Source organism: Mus caroli, chromosome 9, assembly GCF_900094665.2.
Source record: "Mus caroli chromosome 9, CAROLI_EIJ_v1.1, whole genome shotgun sequence".
Taxonomy (NCBI): Eukaryota; Metazoa; Chordata; class Mammalia; order Rodentia; family Muridae; genus Mus; species Mus caroli.
In genome coordinates this window covers 83,332,806-83,355,433 of record NC_034578.1, presented here as the reverse complement: position 1 = coordinate 83,355,433, position 22,628 = coordinate 83,332,806, and the positions used below count along the sequence as shown (strand labels likewise).

General features: G+C 41.7%; 1 protein-coding gene across 1 annotated transcript in view; it reads left to right on the top strand.

Moving 5' to 3' along the window:
* The window catches only part of Snap91 (synaptosome associated protein 91), a 116,935-nt gene that overhangs the window by 89,289 nt on the left and 5,018 nt on the right, over window positions 1–22,628 (top strand). Inside the window, exons 16-27 of the mRNA XM_029481857.1 lie at window positions 67–174; window positions 787–1,065; window positions 1,291–1,368; window positions 1,502–1,573; window positions 1,959–2,042; window positions 3,397–3,480; window positions 10,148–10,282; window positions 11,874–12,023; window positions 16,497–16,527; window positions 17,803–17,902; window positions 19,375–19,458; window positions 20,034–20,138. Of these exons, the coding sequence (XP_029337717.1) occupies window positions 67–174; window positions 787–1,065; window positions 1,291–1,368; window positions 1,502–1,573; window positions 1,959–2,042; window positions 3,397–3,480; window positions 10,148–10,282; window positions 11,874–12,023; window positions 16,497–16,527; window positions 17,803–17,902; window positions 19,375–19,458; window positions 20,034–20,138 (1,310 nt within the window). The remainder of the gene's footprint in view (window positions 1–66; window positions 175–786; window positions 1,066–1,290; window positions 1,369–1,501; window positions 1,574–1,958; window positions 2,043–3,396; window positions 3,481–10,147; window positions 10,283–11,873; window positions 12,024–16,496; window positions 16,528–17,802; window positions 17,903–19,374; window positions 19,459–20,033; window positions 20,139–22,628) is intronic.

The following is a 22,628-nucleotide window of genomic DNA, read 5'->3' as shown; positions in this document are numbered from 1 at the left end:
TCTTTTACTATATTTTCTTCTCTTTTTATTCCTTTAATTTCTGTTATTTTTAAAACTGCACCCAAGATGCCTTTGCAGCTTCTCCTGGGGAGGCCCCTGCAGCATCCGAAGGGGCTACCGCACCAGCTACCCCGGCCCCAGTGGCTGCAGCTCTTGATGCATGCTCAGGAAATGGTGGGTTTACACATGAGCCAGTCTGTTGTTTTCTTGTCCCAATGTGAAGCNTGCGTAGTTAGATGTGGCCATATGTTTTTCTAATTTTGTTTTCTTGTTAGTGTAAACTCATTCCTCATAACTGAATGAATAATGCCAACACTTAAAACATTAAGACAATGAAGTGCATACTTATCAAAATTGGCAATTCCTCAAGATTGACAATTTTTCTCTGTGCAAGTATGCTCTCTTAATGTTTTCCCCCCTCTAACGCATTCTTTATGATATTGAGTTCAAATATATTGACATGTTTTAATAAACTTTCAGAGCTACCAGATTGCGTAGATTAGGTAAGGGCATGAAAAATAATGACCCCCCCTGGACCAAAACTACAGGCCGATTTCACAGCACCCTACCAAATATTTCAGATTGAACTTGCACTACCAACTGTGTTTTTTTCCTTTAGGAAAACATCCCAACTGCTAATAAGATATAGTTGTGAAACCCATGTAACCTTGAGGCCTAGCTAGTATGTAAATGTGTGTGACGAGTCTTCCTACCTTAGTTACGATTCTGTCTCCTGCTCCTTCCTGACTGATGCTGTGTGTGTGTCTCTACTTTGCTTTCCAAAAGACCCTTTTGCCCCATCTGAAGGTAGCGCAGAGGCTGCACCTGAGCTGGACCTCTTTGCAATGAAGCCACCTGAGACCAGCGCTCCTGTAGTTACCCCTACAGCTAGCACAGCCCCTCCAGTTCCCGCAACTGCTCCTTCTCCTGCTCCCACGGCTGTGGCAGCCACTGCTGCCACCACCACCGCCGCTGCTGCAGCTACCACCACTGCCACCACCTCTGCTGCTGCCGCCTCCGCCACCACCGCCGCCGCTGCTCCTCCTGCTCTAGATATCTTTGGTGGTAATTTGTCACTGTTACTCAATCCCTCTCATCTGGTGGCTTGAACCTGGTCCTGTAATGCACACATGCCTCATATGCATGAAAAGTGTAGTTAAATGGTTCTCTAGAGTCCATTTGCTACTTAACCCAGAGTTCTTGTGAATGCTCTGTCAGAAAACTGGCAAGTGATGCTGTCACAGGCTTGATTTTCAGACTGAGTGAAGGCCTGTGTGTTCTTGGTCTTAGATTTGTTTGATTCTGCTCCTGAAGTTGCTGCAGCACCTAAGCCAGATGCGGCTCCTAGCATAGACCTGTTTGGCACAGGTAAAACAAAGCAACGATCCTTGGTCAAGCCCTTTATAGTTGCTGTGATAACGCATTTGTTAGATGTGTGACTCTGATTTCAGCTTTCTGCTACTTACTTCTGCTTGGTTTTGGTTTCTTTCACTTTTGGAAGATGCTTTCTCCTCCCCACCACGAGGGGCCTCTCCGGTGCCTGAGAGTTCTCTCACTGCTGACCTCTTATCCGGTGAGTGCTTCCNTAGATCGAGACTTTAGAGCTCTCCCCAGAGGGTCATGGGTGGGGGAGCTCAGGTAGCAAAAGATGTTCTAATATCTTATAGGTTTATCATATGTGCTCTAAGACTCAGAATTCACCTAAAAGAAGAATCTCATTCTCTTTAGCCAGTCAGCAGCTGGTAAAGGTTGAGATTTCAAATATGAGGTTGGCAAAGAAAAAACATTCCATTTCCCACTAATTGTTCTACTATTGAAGAGTCGGTTTTTCATTTGCTTTTCTTAACTGCTAAGATTTCTCCACTCGCTTTCTGTAACTGAAATCTCGAGGCCATTGTCGGGGTCTGGGTCTCATTGTGCTGGGGATGACCTCAGTGTTCCCCTGTTCTTCACTACAGTGGACGCATTTGCAGCGCCGTCTCCTGCATCCACTGCCTCTCCTGCAAAGGCGGAGTCCTCGGGTGTCATAGACCTTTTTGGGGGTGCGTATCTCTCCTCTTTCAGCACTTATGTCATCTGGAGTCTTTTTTTTGTTGTTGTTGTTGTTCTGAGTGGACTCTCCTCTTCCATTCTAATTCTTTTTGCTTCTTTTGACTCTTACATTGCTTTTGTTTCTTACATGTGAACTTAAGTTGTACAGACCTTTCCCATGTCTGTGCTGCCATCACNGTCATCCTCATGGCTCCTCACAACTTTCAGTGCATGGTCTAACAAAACCAGAGCGTTCTCCATGTGACATCTTCTTGTTTTCAGCCTTTTGTTCATCCTAACTTTTAATCACCTGTTTAGAGTCCCTCTCTACTGCTTCCTCAAAGATCCTGATCTATTGGCTATGTTAACACTCTCAAGTCCTTCAAAGCAATATAAAACATAAAATAGGTAATTGAGAATTGAAAACAAGCCAGTTAGATGTCAACATACATAATGCTGTGGAGTTTATTTACATTGAATTTAGTGTTTTTAAACCTTTACAGAGAACTTGGAGATGCTTTTTCTGGTTAAATGTATTCTTTTTCTTCCTTTATGTAGTATTTGAAAACAGAAAGGTACATTGATTATATCTTGATTATATCACTTGGTTATCTGCATGAATATCTGTATGCTGAAGTTCTTTGTTAGCAGTAAACTCACAGGAAAGAAACTGAATCATGAGTATCCATAAAAGTGAGTGTCTTTGAGCTAAAACATCATCTTTGCGTATTATACCCACGTGGATTGTCTGTTGTCACTGACACATCCTGGTACATACTGTGCTGCATATACGAGGGTACAAAGAAGTCACAGATGCTGGCTGACGTGCTGAAGGTACACAGACACTGAATGCAGATGTGTAGGTACAGGGAGTGCTGCTCCACTGGGCATATTAAATATTTAGAAGCTTAAATGAGAAGTGAGAAATTCTGGTTTACCTTCATTTAAAAATCTCAATCCTGTTTTTAATAAATGATAGACTCTAGTTTGAAAAGCATTTATTCATCTTAAAACTCTACACCTCAATCATTTAGTGAGGCACTGNTTATTAGACATTCTAGAACTCTCATGAGCGACTAAGCTCTAGAGCAGAGCATTGTGGCACACACCTCCAACGCCCCTGCCCTTGGGGAGGCTTCCAGTGCAAACAGGAGCTGAATATTAAGACTCTATCTGAGATGGTGAAATAAGACAAACTGCTTAGAGCCTGGTTTAGTCCTTCTAGCCATTTCACATACCCAGGAGGCAGGCTCTCCGTACAGAACGTCACTTATGTGCATGTGTCTGTGTGTGTCACACTTGGATTGCTTAGTCACTTACTATTTGACCCTCTTACTTTCTTGCTGCGTAACGGATAATGGATAGATGCGTTTGGAAGTGGTGCTTCTGAAACCCAGCCAGCACCACAGGCTGTTTCTAGTTCATCAGCATCGGCAGATCTACTAGCTGGTAATTGATTCCATTAAAATGGCATTTTATAAAAGTTAAGTTTGGATATAGTTTTATAAGTAATAGATACTACATAAATTGCAAAATATTTTTAAATTTTCCTTTCAAGGCATGAAATTAAAGGTGATACAGCATTAAATAATAGAAGGTTTATCACTTCCTAGATTTTATTAAATTAGTCTTAAACCCATATGTATATAAGCCACCCCTATTGATACTCCCAATCTTACTTTCAATTAGAATGTTTGTTTTTATTTGTCAAAAAGGTACCATGTTTTGTGTTAGCAATTCTGTCATATAATGACTGCTCATATATTTTAGAAGGAGTCTGTAGTTAACTATGCTGTAATATATTTGACAGTTGGTTTTATAATATGTGAGTCACCAGAGAAGAAACCATTATAGATTTTTTTCCTGTTGAATTGAAATGTTGTGACATACATCATGGAATTTTTGACAAGCTGATTATTTTTCTGTCTGAAAACACGCAGGGTGATCTCAGCTTTCTAGGAACTAGATGGGCACAGTTTGCAAGGATCACTGCTTATTGCTAAGACAGTAAGGACTGCTTAAAAGAACAGTTCAAGGACTCGAGCACAGTTAAAACCAAGCTTGAGTCTTCCTTGGAGTCAAGCCAACATCAGACTTAGAAAGTGGCCAATCGGAAGACNNCAGCAGAAGGCTTAGACCCAGCTTAGCTCAGGAACTCACAGCATGCTAGCCTCACTTGGATTTTGCTTGAGAGAAGCACAGCAGTAGTCTAACAGAGGCCTCTTGACACTCAGTGAAGATTTCTGTGTACCCCCAGTCACTAGAGGGGGTGACAAGGAGTTCATTAGAGTGAGTCTCCTGAGCACCTGGAAGCCTCCAATCTAGCATCCCTCAGTTTAAATAACCCAACAGCCATGTGGTCCTTAAAGGGTAACTGGTTTTGAGCAAGTGTGGCCATAGTTTACAGCCTAAAAGCAGTGTAAAACAGGATCCCTTCACCGAGTGGAGCAGGCCAGGGAACATGCCAGTGTTCTCAGGCTTGGGATGGGTAATGGTGGAGCCTTAGTGCCCCCTTCTACACCCCCATCACTAATGCTGTAGGAAAGCTCCCTTGTGGTCACATCTTTCCTCCAGGAACAGGAGGAAGTACAGGCACCCCCACCTTCTCTCTATCAGTAATTCTGATAATAACTGGTGGCTTCGGTTTCTCCAGGGGGTGATAGCTCTTTCATTTCTTTTGTATGCCCTCTGGCTCCTAAATCCAGTCAGCTGCTCCTCCTGTTTGCCAGCTCTTGTCACGGTGATTGTGGCGATGAACCAGAAGCCCACTTTGATGTTGCTTTGTCTTCCGGAAGCTAAAACGTAACATGAGGTGTGTGTGCACCCACCTCACACAACCCAGCAGTGCTGACTTGAGACAAGGCCTGACCGTTTGCCTGGCTTTCCCCTCAGCCCAGATGCATTTCACAGAAGTTTTAACTTGGCTAGACACTTTCAACCTCTTATCGAACCAATACATTCAATTCAGATTTAAAAATCTGTAGTAAGATTTCAACAGGCCACAGAAATAGCACAGATTCCTGGTTCCTTGGTGAAATTGNTCCNAATGGTTTTTAAATGAGATGAGTTATAAGTCTTTGGCTCTGGAGTTATGATTAAAATCAATTGTACTGACTACCTGAAGAATTCTAAGAAATCTTTCTTAGATATCGGCTGGCCTGCCATAGACCATTTNGGTCACAGAACTGTTCAAATCCANTAAGCAGGAGGCTGGCCAGAAGGCCACACTGTCTGTTCTAGTGTTATTAGTCCACAGTGCCTCACTGAGCTCTCCAGGACCAGAACCTGAGATACTGTTTCTAAAANAGCCTAGAACTTTAGGACCTGGAGCAGAAGCCAGGGATCTTGGGAAAAGAAAGCATTCCAGGTCAGCGGCTGGTGACAGAGCCAAGAGGTTTGGTCCTAGGGATGCCACAGGATCTATACCATCCCTGGAGAGTAAAGGATGCCAGCTGCAGAGAGATATGTTTCCCAAAAGGCTCGCTTTGGGTCATGTCTCACACACAAAAAAAGCTTAAATTGATCAGTTGACCTGTGCAGCCTAAAATCTTACTAACGTGAGCTAGAAAAGAGACCAGTGACAAACCTCCCAATGCCTGTGCATGTTTAAACAGATGCTAACTCTACTCTTCAGTTGCTTCGCCTGCCTTTTCTTACGACTCTGGCAGGAAAACGTATGTGTACACTTCTGCGTTTCTCTCCCCCCCACTTAAATAAATTAATGTTCAATGCAGACACGTTTGCATGGGTATTATGGTCTACTTTGCATCAAAGCATTTCCTGTCAGCTACTTTGGTATTAGAAGATCTGATTTTCTTAGCACAGACAACACTTTCACCAGGTATCCTGATATAAGAAAATTTAAATTACATTTTAGATGTTTCTAAAATTTTATTTAAGAGACTGGCCTTTCCCAGTTTTAATTACAGAAAANCATTTCTTATGATGGCTTAACTATGACAGCGCTGGGAAATCACATTTCTAGTTTTTAAAAATGTTATGGAATATCAACGTAATTATATCTTGTGATTGTTTCCAGTCCTTTCCTCAGGTCAACATCATATCTACAATTCAGCTAACAGTGGTATCTGAGTTTATGTTACCCAGTTATCTTTGTTTAATGCATATAAAACAGAACAAATATTGGGACAAGGCGTTATGGCTGTTTGCAGAGCTTAGCACCTGGCATTGACTTGTGTATATGTTTATATAGAGACATAGCTACAAAGCCCACAACCTATATAAATAAAAAAAAAAAAACCTTTAAAGTTAACAAAATGAGGTGGAACATACCACTAATTTCAGTGTTCAGGAAGCAGAACCACAGAGGTCACCAACTACTTTGAGGCCAGTCTATTTTCCTTGAAGGCATCCAGGGCTTCGTAGTCAAGAAGTGTCTTAAACACATGAATAAGTCTCGTAAAAGATACATAACCTACAAACTGTGCTTGCATTAATATTAGGGTGAGAACCACAAAAAAGTTGCATTTTGTGGAGAATTTTCTAGTCGTGAATTATAATAAAACTATTTTATAAAGGATAAAAGAAAGATAATACAGGGATGCGATTACAGTCAGATTAGACTATGCAGAAGAACTCTTGGTCACTGGAGTGAGGCCTCATACAACTAAGATTTCTTCTTCGCCTTTCTTTTTGTGTGATCTTGGGGACCACACTCAAAGCTGCTTTCTTGCTGGCGGATAGGCAGGGCCTGGACCATCGCTTCGAAGGAGCAATTGTACCTATAAGTAAAAAGCAATAAATAGATGGTAGAGTAAAATGCTGAAATTATTTTTAAATATCTTAAGCCAACTATTAAGAGTAACTTTAAAAACAAAAAGAAAATGTTACTGAAAATTCATGTGTATTATAAAACCAGAAAACAAAAGACTAAATGAAATGGGTAATTTAAGTTGTTGTGTAAAAGCCAGTTATGTTTCGCTCAAATTCAGATCCAGTCTTGTCACATCATAATTAGTTGCAATACCATATATTGATGACACACCTTAATCTTCATCTTCTGCCAGTTTCAGTGGCTCTCAACCTTCNTGGTGCTGTGACCCTGTAGTACGGCTCCTCATGTTGCGATGACCCAACCATAAAATTATTTTCATTGCTATTTCCTAACCATAATTTTGCTACTGTTATCACAATGTAAATATTTTTGGAGATAGGGGTTTGCCAAAGGGGTCATATCCAAGGTTGAGCTGATTTAAGCAATAATATTAATTGCTTGATGTGTCTAATATAGTGAAACTGAAGAAAAGTCTGGAGCCAGGATAATGGCTCTGACCTCAAGCTTTCTTATCTATTGAACCTCATCGGACTATTGTGAAGATAAAATAGATTCGTGTATGTTTTATGTGGTATCTGTCATACATGGCCCTGGTCCATACATGACTGAAAACTGCCATGAATGTAGCTAAGCCCAAAATCTTAAAGTTATTTTTCAAACATGAGGGTCCCCACCCCCCATTTCTAGATGGGAGTTGACTCAGTTGCACCATTCAAGGGTTAACTTGGTAGACACCATCACTCTACAATGGAAGAGGTTGGATAAGCCTGTGGTAGACATTGCTGGTTTTGCAGAATCTAAAGTACTCAAATGCATGTGATGAAAATGGGTCAGTGTTCAAACAGTACCTCAGGCTCAGGTGTCCCATCCCAGCGAATGTGATCTTAGCTTCCCGTGAAGTTCATTAGTGTGCAGCACATAAGCCCGGTATGAACCAGCACAAACACCATGTCCCCTTTCTATGGAGTCTACCAGACAGTTTGACTCTTTGCAGTCTCTTCCTACCCTAGAATGACAGAGGTGACACAGGTGAACCCTGAGACTTTCAAACCACCATTATTTTGATTCTAGAGTGTACTAGTTTCCTGGGTGGGATCCCAGGAAGCTAAGTCAAGGGCCTTCACTTCCAATCTCACCTGTAACTAAGAACTAGGCTAGACAACAGCTGGCTAAACTCCCANTCTGAGGTGTAATGTTTCAAAACTCACCATTAATTTAACCACCAATGTCCCTAAAGACAAAACCATAGTATTCCCAAACATAACAGTCATTCTAATTCATGTTTGCCTCAGAATGTGACTAGTTGTCACTGATGTGGAGAATGTATGTACTTTCTGTGGCAAATAATTTTTAAGTTAATTCAGTTATTTTAAGTTAATTTAAGTTATTTAAATATTAAAATCACCCAACATGACCCCTCAGACTTTCAGTAATAACTTTAAATAACTGACATTTTCCCCAAAATGCAGTATTTTTGTATATGTATTTACGGAAAATCTAGACCCATGAAATCTTACATTTATGTCACTTCTGATTTATAGGGACAACATTAGTGCCTACTACTGAAAAGATGGCCAAAGTTTGATGAAAAATTCTTTTAAAAAGATAAATTGGTTTTATGAATTGCAGTGTTAATGTATGTCTGTCATTTTATAAACTCTTTGTGAAGAAGAGAAGATGTGGCTAAATTTGAAAAAAAATTGCAACAAATTGGTTATAAGAAAGACTTCTAGGCATCATGGTGCATGCCTTTAATCCCAGCACTCAAGAAACAGAGGCAAGCAAATCTCTGTGAGCAAATCTTGCAAGTCGGTCCTGTCTACATACATAGTGAGTTCCAGGCATATCCAGGACTATATAATGAGATTCTGTCTAAAAAAAAAAAAAAAAAAGGAAAAAAGAAAGAAAAAGAAAAGGAAAGAAAAGAAAAATGATAGACAAACAAGTGGTTAAAAAAAAAAGCCTTTTATAATAGAAAATTACCCAGTGTCTTACTAAGGGATCACCAATCACCTTGCAGATTGCATATTTTTATACAGCAACACAGAGTCAGTCATCTTCGACTTTCTGTTTCTATTGCTTAAGAGACATGAACTGCCTCCAGATTCAAAGAGTAAATAGTTAATTTGATATCTGATTAATTTTCAGTATCTCTACTCTATAAACACTAGCTTACTGTCCTCGGCACTGTGTTAAGTATTAGTAGTAAAGACAGGAGGAAAGGGGACATAGCTCCTGAACCTAGCAAGCCATCTCTGGAGTTAGGATGGGGGGGTGGGTGGTACCTAGGGAGGAAGGCGTGGTGAGAGTGGGATGCAGCTATGCTCCACATTGCTGAGGACAGGGCTGCACATGGAGGATGCAGTGTAAATAGCAGCACTGGGTAGCAGCACGTCATGGGATTCCTTCCAGAGGCCCGTGATGTTAGGAGCTGTCAGTTTGGCTGCAGCCCTGTTTGCAGGGATGGGGAGCAACCTGATCAGAGCCAGACGGCGCTGGATGCTCTACAAAGGAATCTCAAAGTGATGGGAGTCAGTGAAAGCTTTGACATAGACAACTGTCAGCATTGTCTACTCAGATTGACCACCCTGTCTGTGCTGCCAATCGAGGACCAGAGGGAATACCCACTACAGACTGGACATCCCCTTGGTGCCTGTTACCTGGATGAGCGCCTGCTTACCCTTGGTGGTGCCATGGGGCTAAAACACATAAAAACTGAAGGTTTGATGGCCTTTGTTTTAAATTTGCATTTCATTACTGAGCCACTGTATGCAACTGAACATGTAATAACCTGTTACTATCATTATAAAGTGTCAATGTGATGAAGACTGATCTGAGATTTTTTGTGGAACGGAGGGATTCAAGACAGGATCCCTCCAAGTAGCCTTGACTTCCTGGAACTCTATAGACCAGACTGGCCTTGAACTCACAGAGATCTGCCTACCTCTGTCTCCCAAAATTCTGGGATTAAAGTTGTTTGCCACCACTGCCCAGCAACTGATNTGAGTTCTAACCCTTCTTTGCTTTCTGTATTTCATCATTCCAGATTCCGATATCACAGGTTCTAATAAGGTTCACTAACGTGTGTGCATCGTACTTAAGTGTTTAAGTGCTGCTGTGTTTCTGGTCAAGTTGGATCCGTCATTCAAACATGATGGATCAACATACTTGAGAAGTGTTTTGCAAAACGAGCCTCCTGGATTCACTAATTGCTCACCATGCAGTCTTTCCTCTTCAGTTCCTGTAGCTTTTACTGACTGTTGTAGGCCCTGTCCCCCATCTTCAGCTGACATTTTTTTCCTGGGTCTTTTTTTGAATTAGGATTTGGGGGTTCTTTCATGGCCCCTTCTACAACGCCAGTGACTCCAGCTCAGAATAACCTGCTGCAACCCAGTTTCGAGGCAGCTTTTGGAACGACGCCTTCNACTTCAAGCAGCAGCTCCTTTGACCCATCAGGTGAGGCACCGGCTGTTCAGACACTCTTCCTCCTTCTGATAGTGGCCTCTACCTCCCAAGGTCAATGTGATTGTAGGAAACTCTGCAGGCAGACATTGTTAAGCCTGGTTGGTGGCTCTCAAATTCAGTTTCCCAGGACAAGTTTGGTAGCTCTAAGAATAACCTCCTGTCCTTTCTCTTTCTATTTTTGAATTTTAGCAGAAAGCTTACCACACCCACCCTCTATTTTGCACAAGCTCACATGCACACGATTTAGCCATGTAAAGGGAGGACAAATACTTTGTAGTGAACCTTTGAACAGTCTGAGTGTGTGGACACCCCAACACACCCCACTCCTGCTGTTGCTTACGCCCTCTGAAGCTTGCATGGCCCTCCGTTTTATGAAGTTGAGACACAAATACTACCTCTGCTTCTAACCTCTCATCATGGCTGTCATTCTGTTTCTCTTCTCTTCCATTCTCCTCCTCTCATGCTGGCTCCTTCCTACAAATTTTCAATTGGTGAGTTTTTGGCAATTAAATGTGTTTCAGAAACACCCTAAAGATACCCCCTGCCTGACAATTTGGTTGCTTCCATTGCCAGTGCTGACGTGGATGCTGTCTCTCCCACCTTAGAATGACTGTGTAGTGGTGTTTATGGTAGATACGCATAGTCTCCTACAAGAATGTAACAAGCCCAGAGTTTTTATGTCAATAAGATATTAGCAATATCTTATGGAAACTCTAAGCCTGTTTTGAATAGACTTTCTGTATTCTAGGAACTGAACAAGTGGTACTTGTCATCTGGGGATGAGGGACACCAGTAGTAGCTNTTGAATCCTATCCTTAGGATCCTGTTGAATTTAATATGTCCATAAAGTATAACCCAAACATTGCCACGAAAAGAAAGGGAAAATCAAAATTATCTACCTCTAAAATATGAGCAACTATCATCCAGATACATATTCCTAGATGCTTATAGATCACTATATTTTTTTTTTTTTGCTAATTTCATTGGACACTCAGAAGTTAAATCTTTTCTCAATTACAGATGGCTTTGAGAGTAAGCATCATAGATTTCCTTGGGTAAATCATNTACAGTTTACTNCACATCATTACCATTTAGAATAAAAAGTACTCAGTGGTTGTTTTTAATTAGACTCACAATGGCTACCACTTATTTAGTGCCTATACAGAGGAAACATTGTAATAAACATGTGGAGAACTACTCTTTAATTTGATCCTTATAATAGAGGCATATATTGTCGGTATTGTCCCCATTTAAGTATGAGAAGATGAAGTGTCAGATTCCCAACNCACAGAGCTAGTAAGGGGTGTGGCTGAATTACAGCCTGGCTCTGTGCTCTGTCTAGTACATTCAGCTATACAGCCTTCCTCCCCATCTTTTCTCCATGCTCATTAATGTTTCCATGTATTTTGAGTAGACATTCTTTTCGGTATTCATAGTCACAAATTATATGAGTTGTTGTTTCTTTTACAAGAACGTACGTTCATGTGTTTCCATGGTTTCATTAAGGACTGTCCTTTGCATAATGTCTCTCTCTGTCTCTTTTTGTTTCAAATTTTCTGAACCTGGTCTGTTTGATTTTCAGTGTTTGATGGTTTAGGCGATCTTCTGATGCCAACCATGGCACCATCCGGGCAGCCTGCCCCTGTCTCAATGGTCCCACCCAGTCCTGCAATGGCAGCCAGCAAAGGCCTCGGAAGTGACCTTGACTCGTCTCTGGCCAGTTTAGTAGGCAGTGAGTAACCTAGTTTTAGTTGCATGAAGCACATGTGAACTGAATTATTTCTTTTTTTCGTATCTTTTCATTTTTGTCTGTCTGGTTTTGCCTACAAGTAAATGAAATTAAAGAGTAGCTCTACATAGTTAGCATTTCACCATAGCCTTTCTTTAGAAAGTAATCACTCGCCATTCCATTGTCTTGTAAGAATACCCATGTCACTTTTAATCTAAATTACCCCAAAACAAAACAAATAGCAACAAAACAACCAGGAGCACACACACTGGCATGCACAGGTAATATACAAAGGCATTTCATATAAGTGCATAGCCATCAGAAAATAGAATTATACTATGTCAGCATATTTATAGTATCGGAATATCATGTTTTAAACAAGCATTTATTGATCAGGAGGTATTATTCCAGGCACTGGAGACAATCCAGTGAACAGAATAGACAAAATTTCTATTCTTACGGNCCTCACAGAGGTCAGAGACAGAGCAGTGGAAAGCTTACAAGAATAAATTCTGCTTTATGTTACATCACGGTTGCCAGGCGGGAGTAAAGCTTCCTCCTCAAGGTGAGGCNTGAGCGCCACAGCTGTTGGAAGGATGTTTATAGGCAGTGGAAGCACTCAGTGCAGACTCAAGTAGAGATCGCCTAGCAAGTTCAAGGGTCAAGGGTCATATGCAGCTTGGAGATAGGCCTGAGGAGATGGAGAGGTATTATGGACATTGGCCTTGATTTAACTCTGAATTTTATTTTCTACCAAGGCACATGGGTTTACCTTTGTAGGTGTCTTGCAGGATTAGGCAATTATCAGGAGCTTGGCAGTTTATTTGTGCATTCTTCTTAATGCATTTTGCTAGGTACATTTATTTCACATTCATTGTGATCTGAGCATCCATTAGAAAACGCCTTTGTGACACCCTGGAGACTGTTAACTAAACTCCTTCTTCTCAAAAACCGTCTCACTGAGAGATGGCTTTGGTGAGTGTGTGCTGTACCTGTCTCCCGTGTCCTGAGAGTGCCTCCAGCACACAGCCTTCCTTTTGTCAACCATCTGGGACCATCCTGTCTGCTTAGAAAAGCACTCACCCACTGGTGGGATAACTGATAAATCTTGAAAAGTATATATGAATCTGAAGGAGTAATTGATTTTTCCAATTTCAAAAGTTCCCTAAAACTACAGAAACTTGGGGGGCTGGAGAGATGGCTCAGAGATTAAGAATACCAGCTGCTCTTCCAGAGGTCCTGAGTTCAATCCCCAGCNTCCACATGGTGGCTCACAACCATCTTTAATGAGATCTGGTACCCTTTTCTGGCCTGCATGCAGGCAGAATGCTGTATACATAATAAATAAGCAAACAAACAAATAAAATCTAAAAAGAAAAAAAAAAAAAAACCCTAAACTACAGAAACTGCATTCAGTGGTACTGACATAGTCGTGAACTGTACTGTAGGCAACAGAATAGAAGCAAGATCCTGAAAACAAGCCTTTATATCCATCGTCAAGTCAGTTTTGACAAGGGGGCAAGGCTATTCAATAAAGTGTGCTGTGGAGCTGGAGAGCTGGTTCAGTGGTTAAGCATGTTATAGAAGTGTGACTTCGTTTCCCAGTACCTACATCAAGTGCCTGGTAACCACTGTAACTCCAGCTCCAGGGGAATAATGGGACAGACTCAGAAAAGGGAATAAAGTTGGACTTCTTTATAGCATCAGAAAAAAACCTTCAAAGTGACTAAATATTACATAAAACTACCAAACTCTCAGAAAATAACTTAATAGTGAATCTTTGTGAGCTTGGACTCTGTGATATCTTTTAACATACAATTCCTAAACATAAGCAACGCAGGGCCCTGGGGAGAGAGGGATGGCTTCCTGGTTTAGAGCCCTTGTTGCTCTCACAGTGGAGCAGAGTTGAGGTNCCAGCATGTGCGTGGCAACTCACAACCATCCATAGCGCCAGTTCCAGAGGCTCTGTTTTCCTTGAGAACCCCGGCAAGTTCCAGGCACATGTGGGTGGAACATGTGGGGCTCAGACGAACATGTAAGCAGAACACGAATACACGTAAAACTTTAAAAGTCTATAAAAGTTAAAGTGAAAGGGCAATTCCAGAATGAATGCGTTTTTAATCACAAAGCTTCCAACGGACTTCTATCTAGAGTGTGCAAATAACTTCTACAAATCTGTAATACACTTAGCAATAGGAGGGCTTAGAAACTGGCAAAGGACTGGAATGGAGATTGCACAGGACAAAGCTATATCTCAGGATAGCTAATAAACATATGGAGAGATCTTGAACGTCATCAGATGTCAAGTTAGTGCAAATTAGAGCCACAGTGACTGAACAATTCACACCCAAAAGGGTGGCTATGGAGAAAGCAGATTGGAACACCTGCTGGTGAGGATGTGGCATGTTGAAACCTTCAGACACTACTGACGGGCTTGTAACACAGTACTCTACTGTGGAAAGATGAGTGGCAGGCCCTTGGCATGGTAACAGAGTAAACTGTACCTCTGAGCAGCTCTGCTGCTAGGAACATGGGGTAAATGAGAATATATGTACGCACTAAAGCATGTACAGATGTTCTTAGAGGTAGCCTTTATAAAAGCCTCATGGTGGACACAATCATGTGACTCCTTAGCTAGTGAAGAGCGGTGTGAATATGCATATATGCTATATATAATAGTTTTGTTATTCATAATTATTATTTATAAAAAAACTATTATTTGGATTGGAAAAGGAGTGATATACTAATGCATACAACATACGCAACATATGCCATGTATATGTTAGGCTAAATGAAAGACCACACATGATACAGGTCTGTGCATACAAAATGTACAGGCTAGGCAAGTTTGAAGAGACAGGTAGTGGATTAGAGGCGGTAGAGTCTGAAGTAAAAAAGAAGGAACAGGAGTAGCTGCTCATAGGCATAAGATTTCATTTGTGACCCCAAAAAAGTCTGCTACGGGTGGTAGCTGTATACCTCCATTAATAGGAGAAAGCAATGGACTTAGACACGGATGGAGTATGTGGTGTGTGAATCGTATCTCACAAAAGGTGTGTTTAAAATACTCTGTAGTGTTAGCAGAAGCTCCCACTGAGACTCCTCTACTCAGCCTGTTTTCTTCTTGCCCATAGTAAGTCTCCTGCGTGCTGCTCACAGCCTTCTTCCCATGTGGCCTGGCTTGTAGCCACACCCACACCTGCANATCACATTCCCATCTGCTCCAAAGGGATTCTTGCATGTGTGTGTATGGAGTACCTGCCTGATTTTGCCTCTTCACATGATCGACATAAATATTTGGTTGGCCTTGTAATTGTTTACTGTAGAGATTCAATTATGTAATTTCATTGAAAACAAAAATTTTAGAAGTGAGACTTCTCTGTCTTCTAAAAACAAAGATGACTGGCCAGGAATGATAGCACATACCTATCTGTNGGCTCAGCAGCTTGCAAGGCTGAAGCAAGAGGGTTTCTTGAACCTGCTATGTAAGAGAGTAACCTAGGCAACACAGGAAAATACAGTCTTTTTTAAAAAATGATCAAAATTATGTATAATGATTCTTTTATCTGGTTTAGTTAATATGTATAGCTTGTTTTGTAGTGCTAAGAAACAAAGTGCAAGAATATGTGCTGGCTGCTCCGTGTTTAGAGAGCACAGCTTTGGGAAAGCCTCACATTCTCCAGGAGGCTTTCCACAGTGTGCCTCCTCACCCCCTTCTAGAAGCCATATACTTTCTTACATCATCGGTTCTCATCTGTGACACACCATTAGAGTGCAGGGTCCTTCCAGGTCATAGGGAGGGGGTCCTTAATGGTTCTCTTTACTGATGTATCCCGAGTGCCTGGGATGATGCAGTGTGGTGAGGGTAGAGAGTTAAGCCAGGTAGTCTCAGGACCACATCCACATTCACACTCCACCAGCCGAGCTCCTGGAACCCAGCTCACGCTTCAGCTCACATCTGAGCACCACCACAGCAACAAGAGAAGGGTGTGCAGCTGCCTGAGGTGTTTCAGCCTAAGGAAGCCCCTTAGGGTGTCAGCACCCAGGGATTCCATTAACCACTGATCATGTGGGCAGGCACACCGCCTGGCACCTAACCAAGTTTCAGACTTGCAGGAGGCAGGTGTNTAGCATAATCAACAGTGCACATGTAAACACTCTAGGCACAGAGTCATTTGGTCATTATTAGCTGTCATTAGAGACAGTTTTATAACTGTTTCCAAGGCTTTTTTAGATGGCAATCTCAAACCTTCTGAGCCAGGCCACATTAAATGTGATCCTTAAGTCTTATGTGAAGTAAAAGAAAATTTAAAATTCTAGCTTTGTTTCCTAATACAGTTTCTTTTTTATCTAACTGGATACACTCATTGCTAGGCAACAATATAGACCTCTTCTAAGCCTCCTGGATTTCCTAAGTACTGTAATATATAAGNTGAATATAAAGATTTAAATTCTTTTTCTTTTATCCATTTATAGATCTTGGGATTTCTGGTACCACATCAAAAAAGTAAGTGTTTTTTAATTACTTTGCTTTTAGCAGTGTTTTCATGGGTGTTTATTCAAGATATCAAACATTTCACTCCTTAGAATATTTTATTTCCCATTCTTAAGCTAGGCAATTTAAGTTGTTTTTTATTTAAGTTTATATTTTTGTTGTTAGTCCATTGAAATCTTCAAATTATTGCTCTGCTTTGAAAAAAGATGATTTTTCAGGCTAGGGTTACCACTGTTAACAGCTGGAAATATTTTAGAATGGAGTTTTGAGTGTTTGGTTGGTTAGTTGTATTTTTTTGTTGTTGTTTGGGGTTTTTTTTTTGGAACGGGGTTCTCGTATAGTTTTGAGCTTTTTGATAGCTTTAAGTTTGAGATTCAGCACAGCGTTTCTAGCTAAAGTTGATTTTAAAATATCTTTCCTGGGTCATAAGAATGATAAACAGTATATCCTTTTATCAGATGTATGTTTTGTTATTGAAACCGGGATGGATATCACGGCCATACAATGACTAAAAATCATATTGTAGGTCTGATACAGTTGTGTAGAACAAGAAAAAAATTAAAAATTATCTACTTTTTTTTTTTTTTTTTTTTTTTGGATACAGGGTTTCTCTGTGTAGCCCTGGCTGTCTTGGAACTCACTCTGTAGACCAGGCTGGCCTCGAACTCAGAAATCCACCTGCCTCTGCCTCCCTCATGCTGGGATTAAAGGCATACATTTTAAATTCCTAAAAGAAACAGGGCTGGAGAGATGGCTCTGCAGTCCAGAGCACAGATTGCTGTAAGAGAGGACCTGAGTTCTGATCCCAGCATGAGTGTCAGGTAGCTCATAATTCTCTCACTCCAGAGAATCCAACACCTCTGGCCTCCTGGGCATGCACTGGCCTTCTGAGCATACATACACACCCATACACAGAAATATACACATATACATAATTAAAATGACAAAAAATAATTCAACAAGATACATGTCCAGATTGTTATATTATTTAGAGTTTTTATGAATAAAGAATTTAGTTGACTTTTTCTGCCATATTTCTCTATTGTAAGTAACATGAAATCGCTATTGTCACTGAATTCAAAAGTCTCATCTGTTTTATTTCAAATGCTTTTGTGACGTCTTAGATACAGTATGGTAAGGCTATTCTGTAAGTTTTAATCTACACTCTTTATCACTNCCAGGTTTGAATAGATGACTTCTAAGCCCAAGGAAAGCATCCNAGAAAGCCACATGCCATTTCTTTTCTGAAATTTGTGTTTTGTTTTCTTTTTCATACTTGCCCTTTAGGGGAGATCTCCAGTGGAATGCTGGGGAGAAAAAGCTGACTGGTGGAGCCAACTGGCAACCAAAAGTCACTCCGGCCACATGGTCAGCGGGTGTTCCCCCGGTATGTAACCGTACAGAGCTCGTCATTCTACTTGACTTGACTATTAACACTGTGCACCTCTGTTCACACTAATGCAGCATGAGCAAGATGCAAAGTTCAACGAGATCTACTAACTTTGCATGTAACAATGATTACAACCTATGTTAAAATACCTGTGGTTGCATAAATACTTAATTGTAGTATTTGTGATTCTGATTTATTGTACGACTTCAGAAATGGTTTTCCAGTACATGCCATATCAGGGACTGTGATATCACCTTAACATATTTCTAGTCCAGATCTCCGGATGGTCTAGATAAGTAATGAAAACTCTATCAGAAAGGATGGGGATGTNCTGGCTAGTTTTACATCAACTTTATATAAACTGTGATCTTTTTTTTTGTTTTTTTTTTTTGGTTTTTTGAGACAGGGTTTCCCTGTATAGTCCTGGCTGTCCTGGAACTCACTCTGTAGACCAGGCTGGCCTAGAACTCAGAAATCCGCCTGCCTCTGCCTCCCAAGTGCTGGGATTAAAGGTGTGTGCCACCACCGCCCGGCAGTCTTTTTTTTAAAGAGAGAATTTCAGTTGACACAATGCCCTCAGCAGACCAGACCAGACTGGGATGCATTTTTTTTCCATTGTTGATTTCTATGGGAAGGTCTAGCTTACTGTGGACNGGGCCACTTCTGAGCGAGTGGTCCTGAACGGTGTGAGAAAGCAGGCTGAGCAAGCCATGAGGAGCAAGCCACTCAGCAGTACCCCTCTATGGCCTCCTCACAGCTACTGCCTCTGGGTGCTTCCTTAAATTCCTGCCCTGACCTTACTTCAGGATGGACTATGAGCTGCAAGCTTTCCTCCCAAAGGTGCTTCTTGTCATGGTGTTTACCGCAACAATAGGAACCTTAACTAAGACAGGTTATTTCTATTGTATGAAGTTTTAGGACCATATTTTTTTTTCTCAGCCCACCAATTTTAAACTTGAAACCAGACCATCATCCTTTCCATAAGGTTTCAAGGATATTTAGTTCTGTATTTTAAATTCTCATGTCTCCCAGTTTTTAAACAAAGGTAAGCCACTTTTCCCAAGCCACTTGGAGTTTTCCGTCTTTGGGGACACCCCTGCCTGTCAGAGTCTGTTGCTCCAGTGTCTAACACTCTGCTGTGTGTCGGAGGACAAAATGATGGGAGGAGGCAGCTCACTGACACCCACTTCTTTCATAGTGGGAGTAGTTTCGGCAGAGGGAGGTTGAGAAGCTACAAGCTCAGGAGTCTGCAGAGCAGCACACAGAGCNTCACACCACTCCCATGGTGCTTGTCACCCTTTAAAACTTTGCAGTGACGTCTGAGAATGCTTTGTAAACCCACGTACNCAAACTTGAAATACACGCATTTTTTTTTAATTACAGCCTATCATTGTAAAACCATGTTTTGTTTGCTCTTTTTTTTTTTTTTTTAATTTGTTCTGTGTGGTTCTGTGGGCGTGTATGCGCAGCAAGGCACTGTTCCGCCAACCAGCTCAGTCCCTCCGGGTGCNGGGGCCCCGTCCGTTGGGCAACCTGGAGCAGGATTTGGAATGGTGAGTGATGACCCGTGCCCCAAACACACAGTTTACATTCCTGACATCTTTACACATTCTCAGATGAGCAGGCATCCCTATGGAAAATCCAGGAAAGGAAACCTCAGCCGAAGGCATCTGCTTTGGGCCTCAGCCAGCCTGGACAGGAAGTGGGAAAACAGTGACTGTATATATAAATTACAAATTTATATCATCAAATACAAATCATCAAATTACAGTAAATTGTTGTATTGCTTGGGGAATGATATTTACTATGCTCAGTTATCAAAATCAACCCTCTTGTAGGGCCATCCTGCTTAAGGACCTTTGTCTCCTAAGGAATTACTCTAACTGGAGATGAATACACAGCTCCTGGTGGGAATAAGGATGTCACATGGCCAGCCAGGCTTGTACACAGCTCAGGGACATTTCCCCCATCTGACAGCCTCCACACCCAGAGTTCAAGATTAACATAATGTTACCATTTCTACCTGTGTGGTTTTCTCAGAGATTGTCCAAAGCATGTAAAAGGTGTGCATGTTGGGGTTTGCCCTCCGTGGNTCCCAGATCTGNTCTAAGGCTTCTTTCCCTTACAGCCTCCTTCGGGGACAGGCATGACCATGATGTCTCAGCAGCCAGTCATGTTTGCACAGCCCATGATGAGGCCACCCTTTGGAGCTGCAGCTGTGCCCGGCACACAGGTCAGTTGTCTAAAGTTCACAGCACCACGCATTTACTCCTAAATATAAAACTGTCATTCTGTTCAGGGTGTGAGGTACAGAGGCAAGAGGCACGCTCCACACTTCCGCCCTCAGCAGCCTGAGTTCTCCTCGGGTTTTGAGATTTCAGGCCAGACTGGGTTTTCTGGCTTGAAGAAAACAAAACATATTTCTGGACTAGCCAGTGTAAAGTAGAATTGATGGGCAATAAAGATGAAACTGGAAGGTTAAAAGAAAACTGCTCAGAAAGAAAGACACCACTCAGAGAGTAGGTGTAGACTTCCCTAAGGGAGTGTCACACTTCACTGCCCGGTGTATAGTTTGGGTGGCTTTGAANCCACTGTCTTAGANGAATTCTAGGAGCATTAAGAGAGATCACTGGATGGCTCTTAGGCGGCATCTGGCAGGTTTGCAGTTTCTAAGATTAGAGTCTAGATCACACGGATGCCAGAAAGTAGGGTATCTGTACTGTACATAGTGTTAACAGTTTTGTTTGAGGCTACCCAGGATACTTCTTGGAAAGCCCTATCCAAGGTTTAGGCCTTAAGCATGGTCCGTTGTTACTTAACATAAAATATCTATATATGAAAGGAATATTGCTTCTGTGTTAGCCTTCACAGCAAATGTTTGTTGGGCTGGAATTCTTGCTTCAATCAGACTCCAGGGTGAAGGATTCCTTTCCTGCCTCGTGGTCCTGTGATTTTCCCTGCCTCTCTATCCTGTCTCAGTGTTGTTAGTGCCTAATGGCTTTCCCATAACTGTTGCTTCAGGACTCAAGGAACGTGGAAGCAGTGTACAGTGTGGGAACAGTGACAGAGAACTAACAATCCTGAGGACCTTCTTTTTCTTCCCCCTGCTTAATTCATAATACTTCATTTGGGGTACCAGAAACATGTCTACCAGTGATAGGAATTTAGGTTAAAGGGTGGTTTGTTTGTTTTTTAAACATGGTTTCATGCAGTCCAAATCTCAAATTCATAGTGATCTCAAATTCACTATATAGCCAAGACTAGGCTTACCTTCTGCCTACATCTACTTCCCAATTCCTGGAATTACACGTGCTAACCACCGTGCTCAGCCAAGTACAGTTNTCCAGGCTTCAGGGTCTACCCAGAACTTCTTCACAAACAGCAGCTCTGAGTTTCCAAACTCNAACCNCAAGTTTGGGAGTCCTCACTTCAGACCAGCTGAACATACAGAACTAGGGTNCTTTATGACCTCCTTATGCTTAGAGTTCCTCGAAGTGGCTCCCAGAACTCAGGGATNTTCATGGTTTATGATTAAAGTTTTATTGATATGAAAGGATACAAATTAGATACAGCTAGAGGAGCAGAGATGATAGGAACATCTGGGAGAGGCCCAAGCATGAGACCCCATCTAGCATCGTGTGAGACAGTGTTGCCAACTGCAGGAGATCACTTAGGTTTCAGTATGGCATTAATAAGACTCTGTTGCACAGCAGTAATTGATCGGATTACTACCTATGAGTTGAACTCAGTCTCCAATCCCCACCCTGGAGGCCACATTTGCTATTATGTGGCCTAAAGACTCAGCAACTTAATAACCGATTAGCCTTTCTGGTATGGCCAGCCTCCAGACCAGACTAGGATTTAGTCAGTCTCACCATACATCATGGAAGGGCCCCTGTGAGTCACCTTGTTAGTATAAGCTACTGGGGTTGTCCTAGTTTGCTTTCTGTTGCTGTGATACACACCATGACCAAAAGCAACTTGGGGGAAATGGTTTGTTTCAGCTTACAGTTTATAGTCTANCATGAAGGGTCAGGTCAGCTCAAGGCAGGAGCCTGAAGACAGGATAAAGACCATGGTGGGATGCTGCCTTGCTATCTACATGGCTTGTTCAGTCTGCGCCCTTACACAGTCCAAGGCTACCTTTCTCAAGAAGGCACCACCCACAATGGCCTAAACCCTCCCATATCAATAGTTAATCAAGAAAATGCCCCCATAGCTGTGTCCACCCATCTTATAGAAGTTCTTCCTACGTGGAGTTCCCTCTTCCCAGACTAGTTCAATGTGTGTCAAGTTTGGGGGAAAAAACTAGACTGTATATGTGGCTTCTGGAGCANCCATGAATAGCAAAGTCACGCCTGTCACTTGGGACATTACTAGAATTTAGAGTTTATCTAGCAGGATCCAGGATGAAGAGAAAGCCTGGTTTTAGGGAGANCAGATTCCCTACTCTACAGAAATGCAAAAGACATCATGCCCTTTAAATGTTTTGCTGCTAATACTGGCCATGCAGGAAGCCCCCCTCCCCCTTGATTTTCTTTTCAGTTGTCTGGTAAAATAAAGAAGCATCTATAGAACCAGTAAACTTTTTCTCTCCAAGCAACTGGCCTGGGCAGAAAGAGAACCCAAAATTATAACTTGAGTAGCAACTTGCTGAGCAAACTAAACTAAACTAAACACAGTTGAATTTAATGACGTCAGTAAATGGTTACACTCTTGTGGT